At 38.6% G+C, this 17,044-nt stretch overlaps 1 protein-coding gene across 1 annotated transcript; it reads left to right on the forward strand.

The window, feature by feature from the left end:
• The first annotated feature begins 15,544 nt into the window (after positions 1-15,544).
• Positions 15,545-16,759, forward strand: LOC125496624 (uncharacterized). Its single transcript, XM_048642136.1, has one exon. It carries the CDS (start codon positions 15,545-15,547, stop codon positions 16,757-16,759), a length of 1,215 nt encoding a protein of 404 aa, XP_048498093.1.
• The last annotated feature ends 285 nt before the right edge of the window (positions 16,760-17,044 follow it).

Genomic DNA, 17,044 nt, shown 5'->3' on the forward strand with positions numbered 1-17,044 from the left:
GATCTAGTCCTTTATCACTGCAAAAATCATCAAACTTTAGAGTTTTCAAACTCCTTATCATGGTCAGATCTTAAATGTTTCAATTTAAAACCACTTATTCTTTGAATTTTTTTTTAGCAAAGGTCACAAATTCATTAAAAATTTCATCTTTGCTATGAAGAAAAATAATCCAAGTGTATCTTAAAATATCATCAACTATGACTAATACATATCTCTTACCTGATCTGCTTTGGACTCGTACAAGGCCACATAAGTCCATGTGAATCAATACAAGTGGATTTTGTGTACTTACTGTTAGTGCAAGAGACACTCAAGAGGGGGGGGGTGAATTAAGTGTTTGTCCGAATGTTGCAAATTTTTCGATTAATGTAAGAACAGTAAAGAAACAGTTACTAGCAGGAAATGAAAGCAATGAATAACAACACAAGGATTTAACGAGGTTCGACTTCAAATAAGTCTACGTCCTCCACTCACTCACTCTTTTATTAATCAACTCAGAAAAACAAAGAATTACACTCAATCACTTATGCACCTATGCACAAGATGATTCCCCAACTTCCACCTATGGAAGTTCGACTCAACCACCAACTATGATGGTTCAAATGAAGTTAATCCCTGATCAACTTCCCCAGCAACCTGAAATCACAGGATGCTCAAATATAACAAGTTTTTCTCTCACGAACAAAACAACCTAATATGCTTAGAATGAGAGTAGTTTCTGATCTATGTGGTATTAGGGTTTATGCTAGGTTTGAATCCTTGAGAGAGAATACTTTTGCTGAGAGAATACTCAAAAATTATCGTGCAAAAGCTTAAGGTTTGAGAATGCGCAGAACTTCATAAATAAGCCTTTGGTAAGTTAGTGTTACATGATATTATGAGAGTATACTTTCCTCGGAAGTATGGAAATTATTTCAAGGAAAATATACTCAGTATAATATCATATAACACACTTACCATACTTAAGAAATCTTGCTCACATAACAAACCATGCATCCGTGTATTTTGAAAATTAATTTTACGCGGAAAGAAACTTTCCTAAAATACGAATGCATGAAGTAAATCTTAGAGGACTGGTTCAGATCTGTTCCCAGATTGTTCCAATCAACCAAGTTTTACTTGTAGTTGTGTATAACAAGTATCCAAAGTTTCTTGTCATCCACAACTACCTCATCTCTCTAGTTTTAAACCTTTATAGTGCATTAAAACCTTTATACCACTTACTTGCATCTAAGACCTAAAAGCTACAACTTGATCTTGGTCTTCATGCAATTCTTCAAGACTTGGCTTCACTAGCTTCGTCTTTCTATCCATTGAACTCGTACTTTGGCACCTACACATGTAAACAGAAACATGCATGCAATATTTAAGTTCAATGTGGTTTGTCATCATTCAAAACTCAAAATAGGGAACATAACAAATTCCCCCTTTTTGATGATGACAAACCCTGAAGTTCCCCCTGCAAATAATATCATTAGTTTTGGGAACTTTTTCAAACAAATTGAATTCTTAAGATAAGAACTCAAAGCACTGGTCTCGTACTGTTCCTGCAGATTAAGCATCATTTACAAGTACACCAGTTCACAACTAACTGACAGAGTTTAAGAAAGAGTTTCTAAGTACCATAGGCAAATACTGATTAGACTAGAGCTCTTAGACTTAAACATGCATCCGCAAGAAGAACATCAGTAGTGTTCAGACTTATTTCTAAGTCATTAGGGTGAAAAGAAGTAAAGTGCTTTGAATACACCTAATTCCAAACCACTTCTGGTCTGTCACCACTAACAAGGCACTCAGCCTTGTTCTAGTTGCTGCAACACACACAAGTTATAGCACCAGATCTACTTCCCCCTAAGATTAGGTGGAAAAGATCACAGAACTTCACACCTGCTTCCCCCTTTTGGCATCATCAAAATAAATCAAGGGTACAATCAAAGGAACATAAAATAAGCAGTAGATAACTACAAGTCAAGCCAAATAGGCAGCTCAACAGCATTCTAGGGATGCTGATGCTACCAAAGTTCCTGCAGAGTACCAAAAGCCACTTGTCCTAATTAAGAGTTATTACAGACCAGTAGTAGACCAAATTACAGAAGATCAATTGTTTTTGTAATTTGGGAAAGGGGGTAACCAGATAGAAAGTTTAAGGAAAGAGGGGTTAGCAGCAAAAGATAATAAGAAGAAAAGAAAATAAATCAATCAGCTCCAGAGTCATTTTCAGTCCCATCATCTTCTTCCTCCTCAAGGTTCTCGGAAGCATCTTCTTCTTGTGCTTCCTCCTCCTCTTCTTCTTGCTCTTCCTCCTCCTCTTCTGCCTCCTCCTCTTCATCATCTTCATCACCGAGCATGGATGACTCATCCTTTTCCTCAGAATCCTCTCTTCCCTGAATACCAGCCTTGTCAAGGCGAACCTCAACTCTCTTGTAGGATTCCTGAAGAGCAGTGCAAAGCTGAGTGACACTATTCAGCATATTCTGCATCATCTGATTCTGGTCACTCAACTGCTTCACCAAGGCATAAGTAGCATGAACTGATTCCGCACTGGTCCTCGCACCAATAACATCATCCTTTGCTGCACTTTTCATTTTCAGAACACCTCCTGCATATGACATGCCCTTCTGACCTATAATCTGATTCGTAAGGTGAGACATGGTGCCATAGTCTCCCACCATACGAATTTTCCAATGAGTGAACACTAAGGTCAGCCATCCTCCATAGGGCAGTGCATGCTTGGCCTTTTCCACACAGCAGATCATGTGACCCAAGATCATAGCAGGGAGATTGACGGGAATATGTTCCATGAGACAGTAAATAAGAACACTGTCCATCAACCTAACACTCATGCCCCTGGGCTCTGGGAAACACAATCTTTGAGGCTATGGTATAAAAGATCCTCATGATGGGCTCCTTTAGATGGCCAATGAGGTACCCCTGCTTAGGGTCAGGAGGACCAGTGAACAACCTGGTCTGGATCTGTTCTGCTGTGAGGCCTCTAACAGTGGGCCAGTTCTCCCTGGAGTACTCAGCCAGTCCCTTGTGGGGGACTTTGAGAATGTCAGCCAAACTCTTCTCAGACAAATTAATGGGAGTGCCCTTGACAAAAGCAAAGTAGGACCCATCGTCCTTAGTATGCAGGTGTTCATAAAATTCCTCAACCAAAGGCATAAACACATTAAGTTCTTTGGCAAATAACACAGACCATTTCTGAAAATCTAGGGCTTCCCTAACCTCATGCAAGAATTTTTATTAACCCAACTCTTTGCAACAAAAACCCAACCAGTATAGACCTATCCCTCAAATCATATAAAGGCGCAGGGGTAATGGACTTACTTTTCTTGGGTTTAGAACCCTCAGCAGCAGCAGTAGCAGACACCTTCCTCTTTTTGTCATCAGCAGGGAACTGGTCTGGTTCTGGTTCCTGCTCCATGATCTCTTTGCCTTTAGAAGATTCAGCACTCTTCTTGGCAACCGTCTTGATCTTAGGACCCTTGCTAGCACCAGCCTTAACCCCTGCCTTCTTAGAAACTTCCCCCTCAACATCAGCATCGGCCTTCTTTTTAAATTTCTCCACTGGTTTGGGTGAAATTGTAGGGGTAGAGATTTGGGACTTGGTGGTTTTGACTGGTGGTTTGGAGGGAATGGGTTTGGTAACCGTGTTCTCAACAGACTTAACCGCTTTTGATGGCGGTTTCTTGGCGGCAACCTTCTTTGCCTTTTCAACTACAACAGCCTCCTTCTCAACTTCTTCTTCCTCCAACTCCTGATTTTCCGGTTCTGACTCACCAACTGGCTCCGACTCCTTTTCAGATTCTGACTCCTCTATCTTCTCCGACTCCTCTGGCTTAGAATCCTCAATCGGTTTTGGAGAGAGAGCCTTTGATTTTGGTGTGACAGGCTTTTTGGGAGTGGTGGTTTTTGTAATTTTGGCGGTAGCAGGTTTGGTGGGTTTGGCAGTTGATGTGGAAGTAACTGCTTTTGTGGTGGTTTTTGGTTTGGTTAATTTTGTAGTGATGGATTTTGCAGTGGCTGGCTTCTTTGAAGACCTCCTTAATTTCAAGAGATTCTTCAACCTCCTTTTCGACCAACCTTGAACTCCTTCTTTTTGACATGATGAGACTGAATTTACTCTGTTGTGAGCACTTGAGAACAAGAAAAGAAAACTTGAACAATTTGTGTTTCAAGATTTCGAGAAAGAAAAGAGTAGAGGAAAGTAGGGTTTGATCGAAAGAAAGAACGCAACTAAAGAAAACAAAATCAAGAAAATCTGTGATCAAAGATAATGAGAGAGAAATAAGGAAAGTATGATCATATGCAAGAATATATATAAGAAGGTAAGACAGAAGAAAAAATCAAACGGATATATCCGTTCATCGCAAACTGCAGTTGCCTTAATTACAACCGTCACTTCATTTATTTTCCTAATTTGAAATTTGAAAAATAAACCAACTATTCAGAGAGTAACCGCCTCAAGAATCTGGTTCCCAAGTGGTCTGCAACTGGTCTGTGCCAACTTACCCTTTTAAGACTTATGCTTAAGTACCCAAGTACTAAGATGATCAGTTTAGCATCGCATAACAACTTTGTAAGCCCTAAAAGGCAAAAAAAATGTACAGCAGAAGTATATACACAAATGACATCATTTGACAAGCCAAAGGGAGAAGTCAAGACCTAAGAGCTCATTGTCTAATCTTAATCATACCCAACAAGGTACGAAGCTTGATGAACACTTCTCTGCTCAAAGGTTTTGTAAATATGTCAGCCAATTGATCTTCTGAACTGCAAAACTCCAACTCAACATTACCTTTTTCAACATTGTCCCAAAATGATGCCTTATCTCAATATGCTTGGTTTTAGAATGCTGGACAGGGTTTTTCGAAATATTGATTGCACTTGTGTTATCACATAAAATCGTAACACTTCCGAAACAGACCCCAAAATCTTTTAGTTGTGACTTTATCCACAGAGTTGAGCACATCACATACACAAATAGATACGCAAGCAAGTACTCAACCAACTGTGGATAATGCTACAGAATTTTGTTTCTTAGATCCCCATGAAATGAGACAAGAACCAAGAAGTGGGCCATTCCAGAAGTACTTTTCCTGTCCACAATAAAACCAGCAAAGTCAGCATCTGTGTATCCAATGAGGCTCATGCTGCTGCCCTTTGGATACCACAAACACAAATCATCATGCCATTGAGATATCTAAGAATCCTTTTAACAGCCTTTAGGTGAGATTCTTTAGGGTTGCTTTGAAATCTCGCACACAACCCTACTGAAAACACTATATCTGGCCTACTGGCTGTTAAGTAAAGCAATGAGCCAATCATACCTCTGTATAGCGTGCCCTCAACATCCTTTCCCTTCTCATCAAGGCTCAATTTTGTAGAAGTTGGAATAGGTGTTTCATAGGACTTGCTATCTTGCAGACCATACCTCTTCAGCAGCTCCTTGAGGTATTTCTGTTGATGGATCATGATTCCATCTTTGTTTGCTTGATTTGAAGACCAAGGAAGAATCCAAGCTCTCCCATCATACTCATCTCAAATTCGCTCTTCATCAAATCTGCAAACTCTTTACACAAATCAGGATTAGTAGCTCCAAACAAAATATCATCAACATATATTTGGACCACTAACAGATCAGACCCCTTTCTTTCAAGAATAGTGTCTTGTCAACTGATCCTCTCTTATAACCATTTTCTAAAAGAAAACTGGAAAGTCTCTCATACCAAGCTCTGGGAGCTTGTTTGAGACCATAGAGAGCTTTATCGAGTTTAAAAACATGATTTGGCAAATCACTATCTCAAATCCAGGGGGCTGCTTTACATAAACATCTTCTTTCAAATAGCCATTAAGAAAGGCTGTCTTAACGTCCATTTGAAAGAGTTTAAAATTCATTTGAGCAGCAAATGCAATTAATATCCTGATAGCTTCAAGCCTGGCTACTGGAGCAAAGGTTTCATCATAATCAATTCCTTCCTGTTGATTAAACCCTTGAACCACTAGCCTAGCTTTGTTTCTGACTATAATTCCTGAATCGTCCAATTTGTTCCTGAACACCCATTTAGTTCCAATAACAGACATTTCTCCGTCCTGGGTTCAAGATGCCATACTTGATTTCTCTCAAACTGATTGAGTTCATCTTGCATGGCTAAACCCAATCTGGATCCGTTAAAGCAACCTTATAGTCAGTAGGTTCAACACTTGATAAGAAGGAATAGAATGCACAAAAGTTTTGCAAAGTAGAATTCCTTGTCTGCACCCCCTTGTTAATGCACTAATGATTAGATCAGTGGGGTGAGAGGACTTGTACTTAAAAGATTTGTTTATATCAATTTTCATTTGTGCCTTCTAATGTTGAACCTGTTCCTGTACTGGTTCCCCCTGTCTCATTTTGTTTTGAGCAGGTGAACCAGTTTCCATAGTGGTCTCATTGCATCATCTTCATGTGGATGAGCATCTGAGTCACTATCTCCTTCCCTTACCTCTTGAGCTACCTGATTCTGTGCTGGACCAGACTCTTCCTCTCTATGAGAGTTGTGTGTGAGCCTGGTTCGCACCTCTTCATCCTTAGCCCTGTAAAGTTCAGCATACCAATTTCGAACTCATCAACATCTTCAACCTGCACATGCTTGCTGAACATGTTAGTCTCATCAAACAAGACATGGATACTTTCTTCAACACACAAGGTTCTTTTATTGAAAACTTTGTATGCCTTGCTGTGTGAAGAGTATCCAACGAAAACAGCCTCATCACTCCTAGGGTCAAACTTGTCCAAACTTGATTTACCATTGTTGTGTACAAAACATTTGCACCCAAAAATCGTAAATGTGCAATGTTTGGTTTTCTTCCCCTAAGGAGCTCATAAGGTGTTTTCTTAGTAAAGGTCTCAACATTACCCTATTCAAAATATAACACGCAGTACTCACAGCCTCAGCCCAGAAGTTTTGAGGAAGACCACTCTCTAGAAGCATTGTTCTTGCCATTTCTTCTAGAGTGCGTTTTTCCTTTCAACCACTCCATTTTGTTGTGGAGTTCTAGGAGCTGAAAAATTGTGAGATACACCATGATCATTACAGTAGGTTACGAAGCTGACATTGTCAAATTCAGAACCATGATCAGACCGGATAGAGACCAGTTGATGACTAATCTTGTTTTGGAGATGTTTTACCAGAATTTCAAATTCTTCAAAAGTTTCATTTTTAAACTTCAAAAAGATTGTCCAAGTGAAACGAGAATAATCATCAACTAACACAAACACATAACTATGACCATTTCGACTTTGCACACGCATGGGCCCACACAAGTCCATGTGTACAAGTTCGAAAGGTCTAGTTGTGCTTACAAACTTCTTTGGCTGAAAAGAGGACTTGACATGTTTACATTTAGCACATTCATGACAAATATGATCTGCAGCAAACTTGATGTTGGTAAACCTGTCACCAAGTCTTGAGATCTCAGTTTATTTATAAAGAAAAACTCACATGTCCAAGTCTCTTATGCCACAGCCAATGATCATCCTTTATAACACTAAGACAAGTGGCACTGGTCTTTGGAATCTGACTTAAAAATGTTATGTAAACATTGTTATGTCGAAATCCCTTGCAGACCAGTTCCCTTGTTTCAGTGTTGACTATATGACAAAGATTGGTTTCAAATTCAACATGGTTTCCTTTGTCACATAGTTGAGAAATGCTCAAGAGGTTATGTTTCAAACCTTCTACATAGTAAACATCATTAATCGCTTGAGAAAGTGTCTTACCAACTTTACCTATACCTTTAATCAAACCTTTGCTATTGTCTCCAAAGGTGACACTTCCTCCTTCATAGGCTACGAGTGAGAGAAATTGACTTTTATCTCCTGACATGTGTCTCGAGCAACCACTGTCCAAATACCAGTATGGTTTTGCTCTCACTCTAACCTGCATAAACAAATCAAGGTTTAGTTTTAGGAACCCAGACTTTCTTGGGTTCCTTGTCCTTGGCAACTGGTTTGACTCTGTCCTTTCTAACCCAGATTTGTTTTACATTGGTCTTCTTAGTTTTATCATGTTTTCCATTGTTAGACCAATTGTGTGTGTGACCTTCTGAATGAACTTGTGAACATGAGACTGGTTTCTTTTATCATGTTTTTGCTTAGTCCAACAAGTATTAATAACATGACCATTCTTACCGCAGTAGGTACACACGTGCATTCCTTTGCAAACACGTACTTACCTCTCTTGAATTCAGAAATCCAAGTCTCATCTCTTCCCAACTTTGGTGGCTGTTGGGAACTGGTTCCAGAATACCCTAATCCAAACCTCTGAGGATTACCAGGTTGTAGGTCAGAATGTTTAAGTACTCTGAGCATCGAGCAGCCTGTTCATTGTCTCAAGCAATCACTCAAATCCTGTTCCTTGGTTTCAAGTTTCTTAAGTTGAGCTTCATTAAATTCTGCAGCAATGGCAAGATCCAACTTTGCCTATGAGCTCATCCTTAAGTTTTGAAACCAGTTCGGATCTGTTCAGAAGTGGTCGCAATGTTCTTGCCTTTTCTTAGTTCGTATAATTCGGATTGAAGATCACAGATCTTACCCTCATATTCCAAACATAAGTCTTCGACATTAACATAGGACCACTTTGCTAGCAGAAGAAGCTCTCAATCCACATACTCATTGAATAATTCTTCCACATCAATCAGATAATTATGAGCCATAATTAAATTAGAATGTTCTAAAGTAGAGCTTTTCTGTTTGAGTAACTCGAAATTTATACCTTCAACTTCAGCCTCCTTGAGTTTACTAAATCCTCTATCATGTTTTGATAAAAATCATTTTTGAAAAATCTGATTGAGGTTTAGCATCTCAAGCTCAATATTCTTCTGATCCAAACTTATTTCAAGCTCTGAAATTTTTTCTTTCAGTTCTGTACAAATAAGTTCAAGTTCAGCAGAACGGCTTCACTTAGGTCTAAGTTTCGAGTTACTTCTCTCAACTTCTTTTTGTTAGCTTTATAAGCAGCATTACCTTTAACATTTTGTTCATAGCAGAATCAATAAAATACAGTAACTCATCTCTATCACAATATCTCATTTGTTCTTGCATATTAGAAATAGTTACCTGTTCTCGTCGGAAGAGCTGCTTCCTGCCATGAGACACATGTGTCCTTTCTTTCCAACTGGTCTGCTTCTGGTCTATGTCTCCAATCAAGCAGTCACACACATTAGGGCTTCATCTTCCTCGCTTTCACCACCTGAATCAGAATCACCCCAGGCGGCTAGCATAGCCCTCTTAGTCATTTTCTTTTCTCTCTGTCCTCCTTTTCATTCTTCCATGCTGGACAATCCTTGATCATGTGTCCAGTTTCTCCACATTTAAAGCAACCAGTGCTGGAACTGGTCTTTTTCAAGTTGCCCTTGTTCTTCCAAGACTTCCCTTGAACTGCTTCTGAGACTCCTCTCAAACCTCTTAGCCATGAGACCAATATCATCAGATCTCATCATTTTCCTCACCCTTCAAAGCTAGCCCACGACTTTTTGTTGTGTTTTCCTCTTTGACTCCACCAACATCTCATGGTCATTAATGACCCAATAAGTTGTTCTATGGACAAGGTCGTTAGATCCTTAGCCTCCTGAATCAGTCACCTTGGGCAGCCATTTACCTGTCAAACTTCTCAAGATCTTTCTCACCAAATCTTCATTAGTAAAGTCTTTTTCAAGAGATTTAAGTTCATTGATAATTGTCATGAAACGAGTAAACATATCTCTTATATTTTCATCTCGGTTCATATCAAAAGTTTCATATTTAGACATAAGCATATCAACTTTAGATCTCCTGACTTCACTAGTGCCTTCATAGGCTAATTCTAAGGTTTCCCATATTTCCTTAGCAGTAGAGCATGCTAATATACGACTTACCTCATTATCAGCAATACCTTGTTGAAGAAGAGACATGGCCTTTGCATTCTTCTCGAAGGTCTTCAGATATGTAGTAGTGTACTCACTCTCCTTCTTCTCTGTTCCATCAGAATTTTAGCCACCTTCTTTGGTCCATTCTTGATGATCATCCAGCACTCATAGTCTGTGCCAATGATCAATTTCTCATGCAATTCTTCCACCAAGGATAGTTAGTTCCATTGAACTTTGGTAGCCTTGATCCTCCGGGTCCACTAGTCATTTCTTGAGTAGTCATTATGTCCTCCTTCTCTAGGTGTTACCCTTTCAAGAAGTTAGGCTCTGATACCAATTGTAAGTGCAAGAGACACTCAAGGGGGGGTGAATTGAGTGTTTGTCCGAATGTTGTAACTTTTTCGATTAATGTAAGAATAGTAAAGAAACAGTTCTTTAGCAGCGGAAATAAAGCAATAATAAACAACACAAGGATTTAACGAGGTTCGACTTCAATAAGTCTACTCCTCCACTCACTCACTCTTTATTATTAAACTCAGAAAATAAAAAGAATTACACTCAATCACTTATGCACCTATGCACAAGATGATTCCCCAACTTCCACCTATGGAAGTTCGACTCAACCACCAACTATGATGGTTCAAATGAAGTTAATCCCTGATCAACTTCCCCAGCAACCTGAACTCACAGGATGCTCAAATATAACAAGTTTTTCTCTCACGCACAAAACAACCTAATATGCTTAGAATGAGAGTAGTTTCTGATCTATGTGGTTAGGGTTTATGCTAGGTTTGAATCCTTGAGAGAGAATACTTTTGCTGAGAGAATACTCAAAAATTATCGTGCAAAAGCTTAAGGTTTGAATGCTAGCAGAACTTCTTAAATAAGCCTTTGGTAAGTTAGTGTTACATGATATTATGAGAGTATACTTTCCTCGGAAGTATGGAAATTATTCCAAGGAAAATATACTCAGTATAATATCATATAACACACTTACCATACTTAAGAAATCTTGCTCACATAACAAACCATGCATCTGTGTATTTTGAAAATCAATTTTACGCGGAAAGAAACTTTCCTAAAATACGAATGCATGAAGTAAATCTTAGAGGACTGGTTCAGATCTGTTCCTAGATTGTTCCAATCAACCAAGTTTTACTTGTAGTTGTGTATGACAAGTACCCAAAGTTTTTTGTCATCCACAACTACCTCATCTCTCTAGTTTCAAACCTTTATAGTACATTAAAACCTTTATACCACTTACATTGCATCTAAGACCTAAAAGCTACAACTTGATCTTGGTCTTCATGCAATTCTTCAAGACTTAGCTTCACTAGCTTCGTCTTTCTATCCATTGAACTCGTACTTTGGCACCTACACATGTAAACAGAAGCATGCATGCAATATAGTAGTTCAATGTGGTTTGTCATCATTCAAAACTCAAAATAGGGAACATAACACTTACCATCTTCTTTGGTTTAAACGAGGATCTAACTTATTTTCCTTTCGCACATGTGTCACAAACTTCATGATTTGAGACCCTGATTGTTGGAAGACCAACAACTAAGTCCTTACCACTTAGCTTTTTAAGCAAGGTCATGCTTGCGTGACCACACCTTTTATGCCAAAGGAGTGGTTCGTCTTCTATCGCACTTAGACAAGTCAGATTGTTCCTATAAACCAGGTTCAGGTCAACAACATAAGTGTTTCCCTTCCTAGTTCCTTCCAGTATCTTAGTACCAGTACTTACATCACTTATTGCACAACATTCATTAGTAAACTTCACATTGTTCCCCTTGTCACAGAATTGAGAAATACTAAGTAAATTATGTTTCAAACCCTCAACTAAAAATACATTATATGTGGAATGTGATTGAGATTTCCCAACCTTACCTACAGCTACTATGTTACCTGTAAGATTGTCTCCAAATGTCACAGTTCCTCCTTCATAGACTGAAAGTGAGAGAAATTTGGTTTTGTCTCCTGTCATGTGCTTAGAACAACCGCTATTGAGGTAGCACTGGTTGTTCCCCCTCACTATAGCCTGTATCCGGAATAATTAATCAGTGGTAGGAACCCATTATGACTTGGGTTCCACTGTCGGGCTTGGGTTCCTTTCAACTTTCCATACTTGCTTGACTAAGAGAGTGTTCTTTTCAATATGTTGTTCTCTGGTGGAACAGTTAGATACTAAGTGACCACTATTCCCACAGTAAGAACATATTTTGTTGCTTGGCAGATCAACATATTTCTTCCTTTTATTTTTCTTCTTATGATTTAAAGTTAGTCCATTCCTTCCTTCAATTTTATATTTTTGTATCCAGCTAACTAGATCAGGAAATTTTGTTCTTGAAGATTCTAATTTCCCTTTAAGTACCAAATTTTCATTTAAAACAACATCTTATTCAGATTTCAATTTCTCAAAATTTGTTATGGTATCTCTAGGAGAACTGGTTTCTTCAGGAACAAACAGTCTTAATTCTGCCATCTCCATATTCAAGAAGTAGTTTTCATTTTTAACCTTTTCAAATGCTTCTTGAATACGTCGGTTTTCATCAAACACTTCAAAGAACCGTTCCTCAATACCCGAGTTTAAAGTTTTAAACCAGTTTGAATGTTCTTTGGTGACTTCCAAGGCATGCATTCTCCATATTCTCCTCTCTAATGCAGATTGCCTTGTAATCATCCAAAGTTTCCAAAAGCAATTTAATGAGTTGGTTCTTTTTAAGTTCTAATAACTCTTCTTTAATTACATTAATACATACCTTGTTGTTTGGTAAGTCCATCTCGTCATCTGTCTTTGCCATGTGACATAAATGAGTTGTTTCTTCTTTAGGCTATTCATGCTCCTCGTCAGAGTCGGATTCCCCCTAGGCTGCAATTAAGGCCCTTCTCATTTCAGTTTTTGAGAAAGGCTTTTGCTGTTGCTTCCCTTTCTCCATGTATTTTCCTTTTCCCTTGTCATTCTCCCAAAGTAGACACTCCTTAATAAAGTGATCAAGACTTCCACATTTATGGCAGCTTAGCTTTGAGGGCTTTCTAGCACTCTTTCCTTTGTAGTTCCTGTCAAAGAATTTCTTGAACTTTTTCACGATCAATGCAGCTTCCTTATCATCCGTTTCTGAATCATCTTGTTCTTCGGACTTGTGAGCCAAAGCTTTAGGTCTACTAAGATCAGCCTCATGAGTTCCTAGGTGCAACTCATGAGTTATCAAGTTTCTCAACATTAAATGTCGTGAAGTCCTTGGTTTCTTGCAAAGCTGTGACTTTCGCCACCCATTTGTCATCCTATGGGAGACTCCTTAGGACTTTTCGAACCTGTTCCTATAGAGTGATAGCCTTTCCTAGAGAGTCAAGCTCATTGATAATATTGGAGAATCTAGTGAGCATATCATGAACTGGCTCCTTAGGTTTCATCCGGAATAACTCATATCTGTGCATGAGCATATCTATCTTTGAGCTCTTGACTTCGCTCATTCCTTCGTGAGTCACCTGTACAAGTTCTTACATTTGCTTGGCTGATTTGCATCCCATGATTCTATTGTGTTCATGGGGACCAAGACCACAATGGAGAATCTTCTTAGCTAGATTGTTCATATCCATCTTATCGAAGTCATCATTATCATATTTTGATAGAGGTTTAGGAACTGACTCGCCTTTTTCATCCTTCTCAGTGACTTTAAAGTCACTGATTTCAATGACTCTCTACACTTGACAATTTTCAGCAAAGATTTCCATACGATTCTTCCAGTATGGATAATGCTTGTCATTTAACATAGGCAGACGTTGGGTTGAGTAAACTTCGTCTAATCTTTCTCCCGTAGTGTTCATGATTACAAAGTACTAGCTCCTTAGTGTTAACTGATTTTGGAGGAACCGGGCTCTGGTACCAGTTGTTAATCTAGTATAAATACTAGATCAACTACAAGAGGGGGGGGGGGTGAATTGTAGTTGGAGAGATTTTCAAATTTTTTGCGGATAAACTAATTTGAAAGCTAATAAAGATAAATGGCAATAAGGAAGAACACACGAAGATCCTTCTAACAAGGTTCTCTTCCTCAATTCTTTAGTAAGAAACCTTGCTCTTTTATTTATAATAGTTCTTACAACTTATTATAAATCAATACTCACTTAGTTCCTCTAGGAACCAGTTCCCAGTTACCTTGTTCTTCCTGAACACGTGAGTATCCTTACTTGACTTCACTAGAAGTCTTCTCTTTCTCACTCTTGAATACAGGATTTTTGTTCTCTCAACCCACACTCGAAAAGTATTACAAGAATAACTGCTTGAAGAGTAATAAAACCAAAGTAAACTTCCTTATAAAATATTACAAATAAATCTGGGAAGCTGTACAAAATTCTGGTTTGTTATTGTGCCATATATAGGAGATCTTCATAAGCTCCTACATTTGCTCCATTACATAGACGTGGGTGTTAGAGGTCACCCATGATCTATTCATTGATGCCATAATATCCACGCTAATTTTCCTCCACTAAACCCACGAACATCCAATCACTTTTCCATAGTTTCAGCAGTTGGTTAGTTGTGCGCTATCTTCTTGGGAAGTTGGTTACTCCTCCAAGATTCTAGGAACTGACTCCCTAGAATATTGGAGCAACATCGTGGCTTTAGCATTCTTCGTAACAAACTTCAGCGATTTAGGATTTGTTACGCTCAACGTTAGCCATACAATCTATAAGGAAGTAATAAACACATACTCTTTCTAATAGCATGGATATTATTTTCATTCAAAATAATATTCCATGTAATTAGGTTAGCAATTTTATAACACTTAATATTTTGAGCAAATTAAATAATTTATTTAAATAACTTGACTAGATTAAACTCATAACCATTTCTCCACGAGTTATAAGAAAATAAATTATACTCAAGACAATATGAAAAATTAATTTACACAATTAACTTCCTAGACTCAATTTATTTCCTAGACTCAATAATAATATTTGTCATCATTAAAACCGTGAATACAACATTGTGGAAGACATTCATGAGGATGTGACTCCTATTGTTATTGAACCCAAAAAGTCAAGTAAAGAGCCTACTCCGATGAAGAGCTACACCCCACCGGTTCCATATCCTCAAAGGTTATCAAAGAAACATTTCAATGACAAATTTGTCAAGTTCCTTGAGGTGATGAAGGGCTTGCAACTTCACATCTCATTCTCCAAGCTATGGCTCAAATGCCCACTTATGCCAAGTTTCTAAAGGAACTTCTTTCTAACAAGTCCAAACTTGAAGAAAGTTCCACCATTGCTCTCACCGCCGAAATAAGTGCGGTCCTCCAAAACAAGCTCCCCAAAAAGCTTGAAGATCAGAGGTCCTTCTCCATACCCTTAAGAATCGGAGATTTGGAGCCAAAGAGAGCATTAGCCGATCTTGGGGCTAGTGTGAGCTCAATGCCCCTCTCTCCATTGCAAAGAAGCTCAACTTTGAGCTTAAACCAACAAGAAGAGTGATACAACTATAGCGAACTGCTCGGTTAAAGTACCCGTTGGAGAATTGGAGGATGTTCCGGTGCAAGTTGGGAGGGTCTTCATTCCTTGTGACTTTGTAGTGATGGAAATGGAAGAAGACTCCAAAGTCCCTCATATTTTGGGAAGGTCGTTCTAAAAAACGGCCGGAGTGCTAGACATGAAGAGAGATGTTTTGACATTGAGGATTGGTGATGAGAAGATGGAGTTCGCTTTCAACAAGAACATGAAGGCTCTAATTATGGAAGAAATTCATCAAATAGATACTCTTGAGCATGATGTGTTGAACCTAAGGGTTTTGGTTGAAGCAAGAGATCCACTTGAATATGTGTTACTAGGAGAAGATAAAGAGCAAGAAAGTGAAGCTTGCCATTTTAAAAAAGCAATGGACAAAGCACCAATCTTACCTACCCGTTCTAGCTTTGAGATCGTGGAAGCTTCATTGGAAAAAGAGGAGAGGACTACGCCTCCTCCCATATGTGAGTTAAAACCTCTTCCTCTTTCTCTGAAATATGTTTTTCTTGGAGATAATGAGACTTATCCCCTGATTGTCAATTCTACACTCAATGGCCCTTCTCTTGACAAACTTCTTTGTGTTCTAAAACAACATCAAAGTGCCATTAGGTATACAATTAATGATATCAAGGGTTTAAGTCCCACATTATGTATGCATAGAATTCATTTGGATGATGGTCAAGCCTCCTCTATTGAGCCTCAAAGACGGCTAAATCCTAACATGAAGGAAGTGGTAAAAAAGGAAGTTTTGAAACTCCTTGAGGCGGGGATCATCTACCCTATCTCGGATAGTAGGTGGGTTGGCCCCGTTCAAGTTGTCCCGAAAAAAAGGAGAATGATCGTCATTAAAAATGACAAAGGTGATCTTATCTCCACAAGATTGGTCACCGGGTGGCGCATGTGCATTGATTATCGTAAATTGAATACGGCCACCCGAAAAGACCATTTCTCACTCCCTTTTATTGACCAAATGCTTGAGATATTGGCGGGTCATACCCATTTTTGCTTTTTGGATGGTTATTTGGGGTTCTTTCAAATCCACATTCATCTCGATGACCAAGAGAAGACTACATTCACATGTCCATTTGGCACATTTGCTTATCGAAGGATGCCATTTGAATTGTGCAATGTTCCTTCTATTTTCCAAAGATGTATGACCACCATCGTTTCGGACATGCTTGAATCGACCATAGAAGTCTTCATGGATGACTTATGTGTGGTAGGTTCTTCCTTTGACATTTGTCCCTCCAATCTTCAAAAAGTTTTGGAGAGATGTCAAAAGATGATTCTCGTTCTTAATTGGGAAAAATGTCATTTTATGGTTGAAGATGGCATAGTCCTTGGTCATAAAATCTCTTAAAAAGGGATTGAGGTGGATAGAGCTAAAATTAAGGTTATTGAGAAATTACCTCCCCCGACTTCGGTGAAGGGAGTGAGATCTTTTCTTGGACATGCAGACTTTTATCGCCGTTTTATCAAAGATTTCTTAAAAATCTCAAAGCCTATATCTAATTTTCTTCAAAAAGATATATAATTTAAATTTGACAAAGATTGCATGCATGCTTCTTAAACTTAAAAAAAGGCCATAATTTCCGCCCCCATGGTGCAAGCTCTGAATTGGAGCTTGCCTTTTGAATTAATGTGT

This window comes from Beta vulgaris, chromosome 4 (genome assembly GCF_026745355.1).
Source record: "Beta vulgaris subsp. vulgaris cultivar EL10 chromosome 4, EL10.2, whole genome shotgun sequence".
Lineage (NCBI taxonomy): Eukaryota > Viridiplantae > Streptophyta > Magnoliopsida > Caryophyllales > Amaranthaceae > Beta > Beta vulgaris.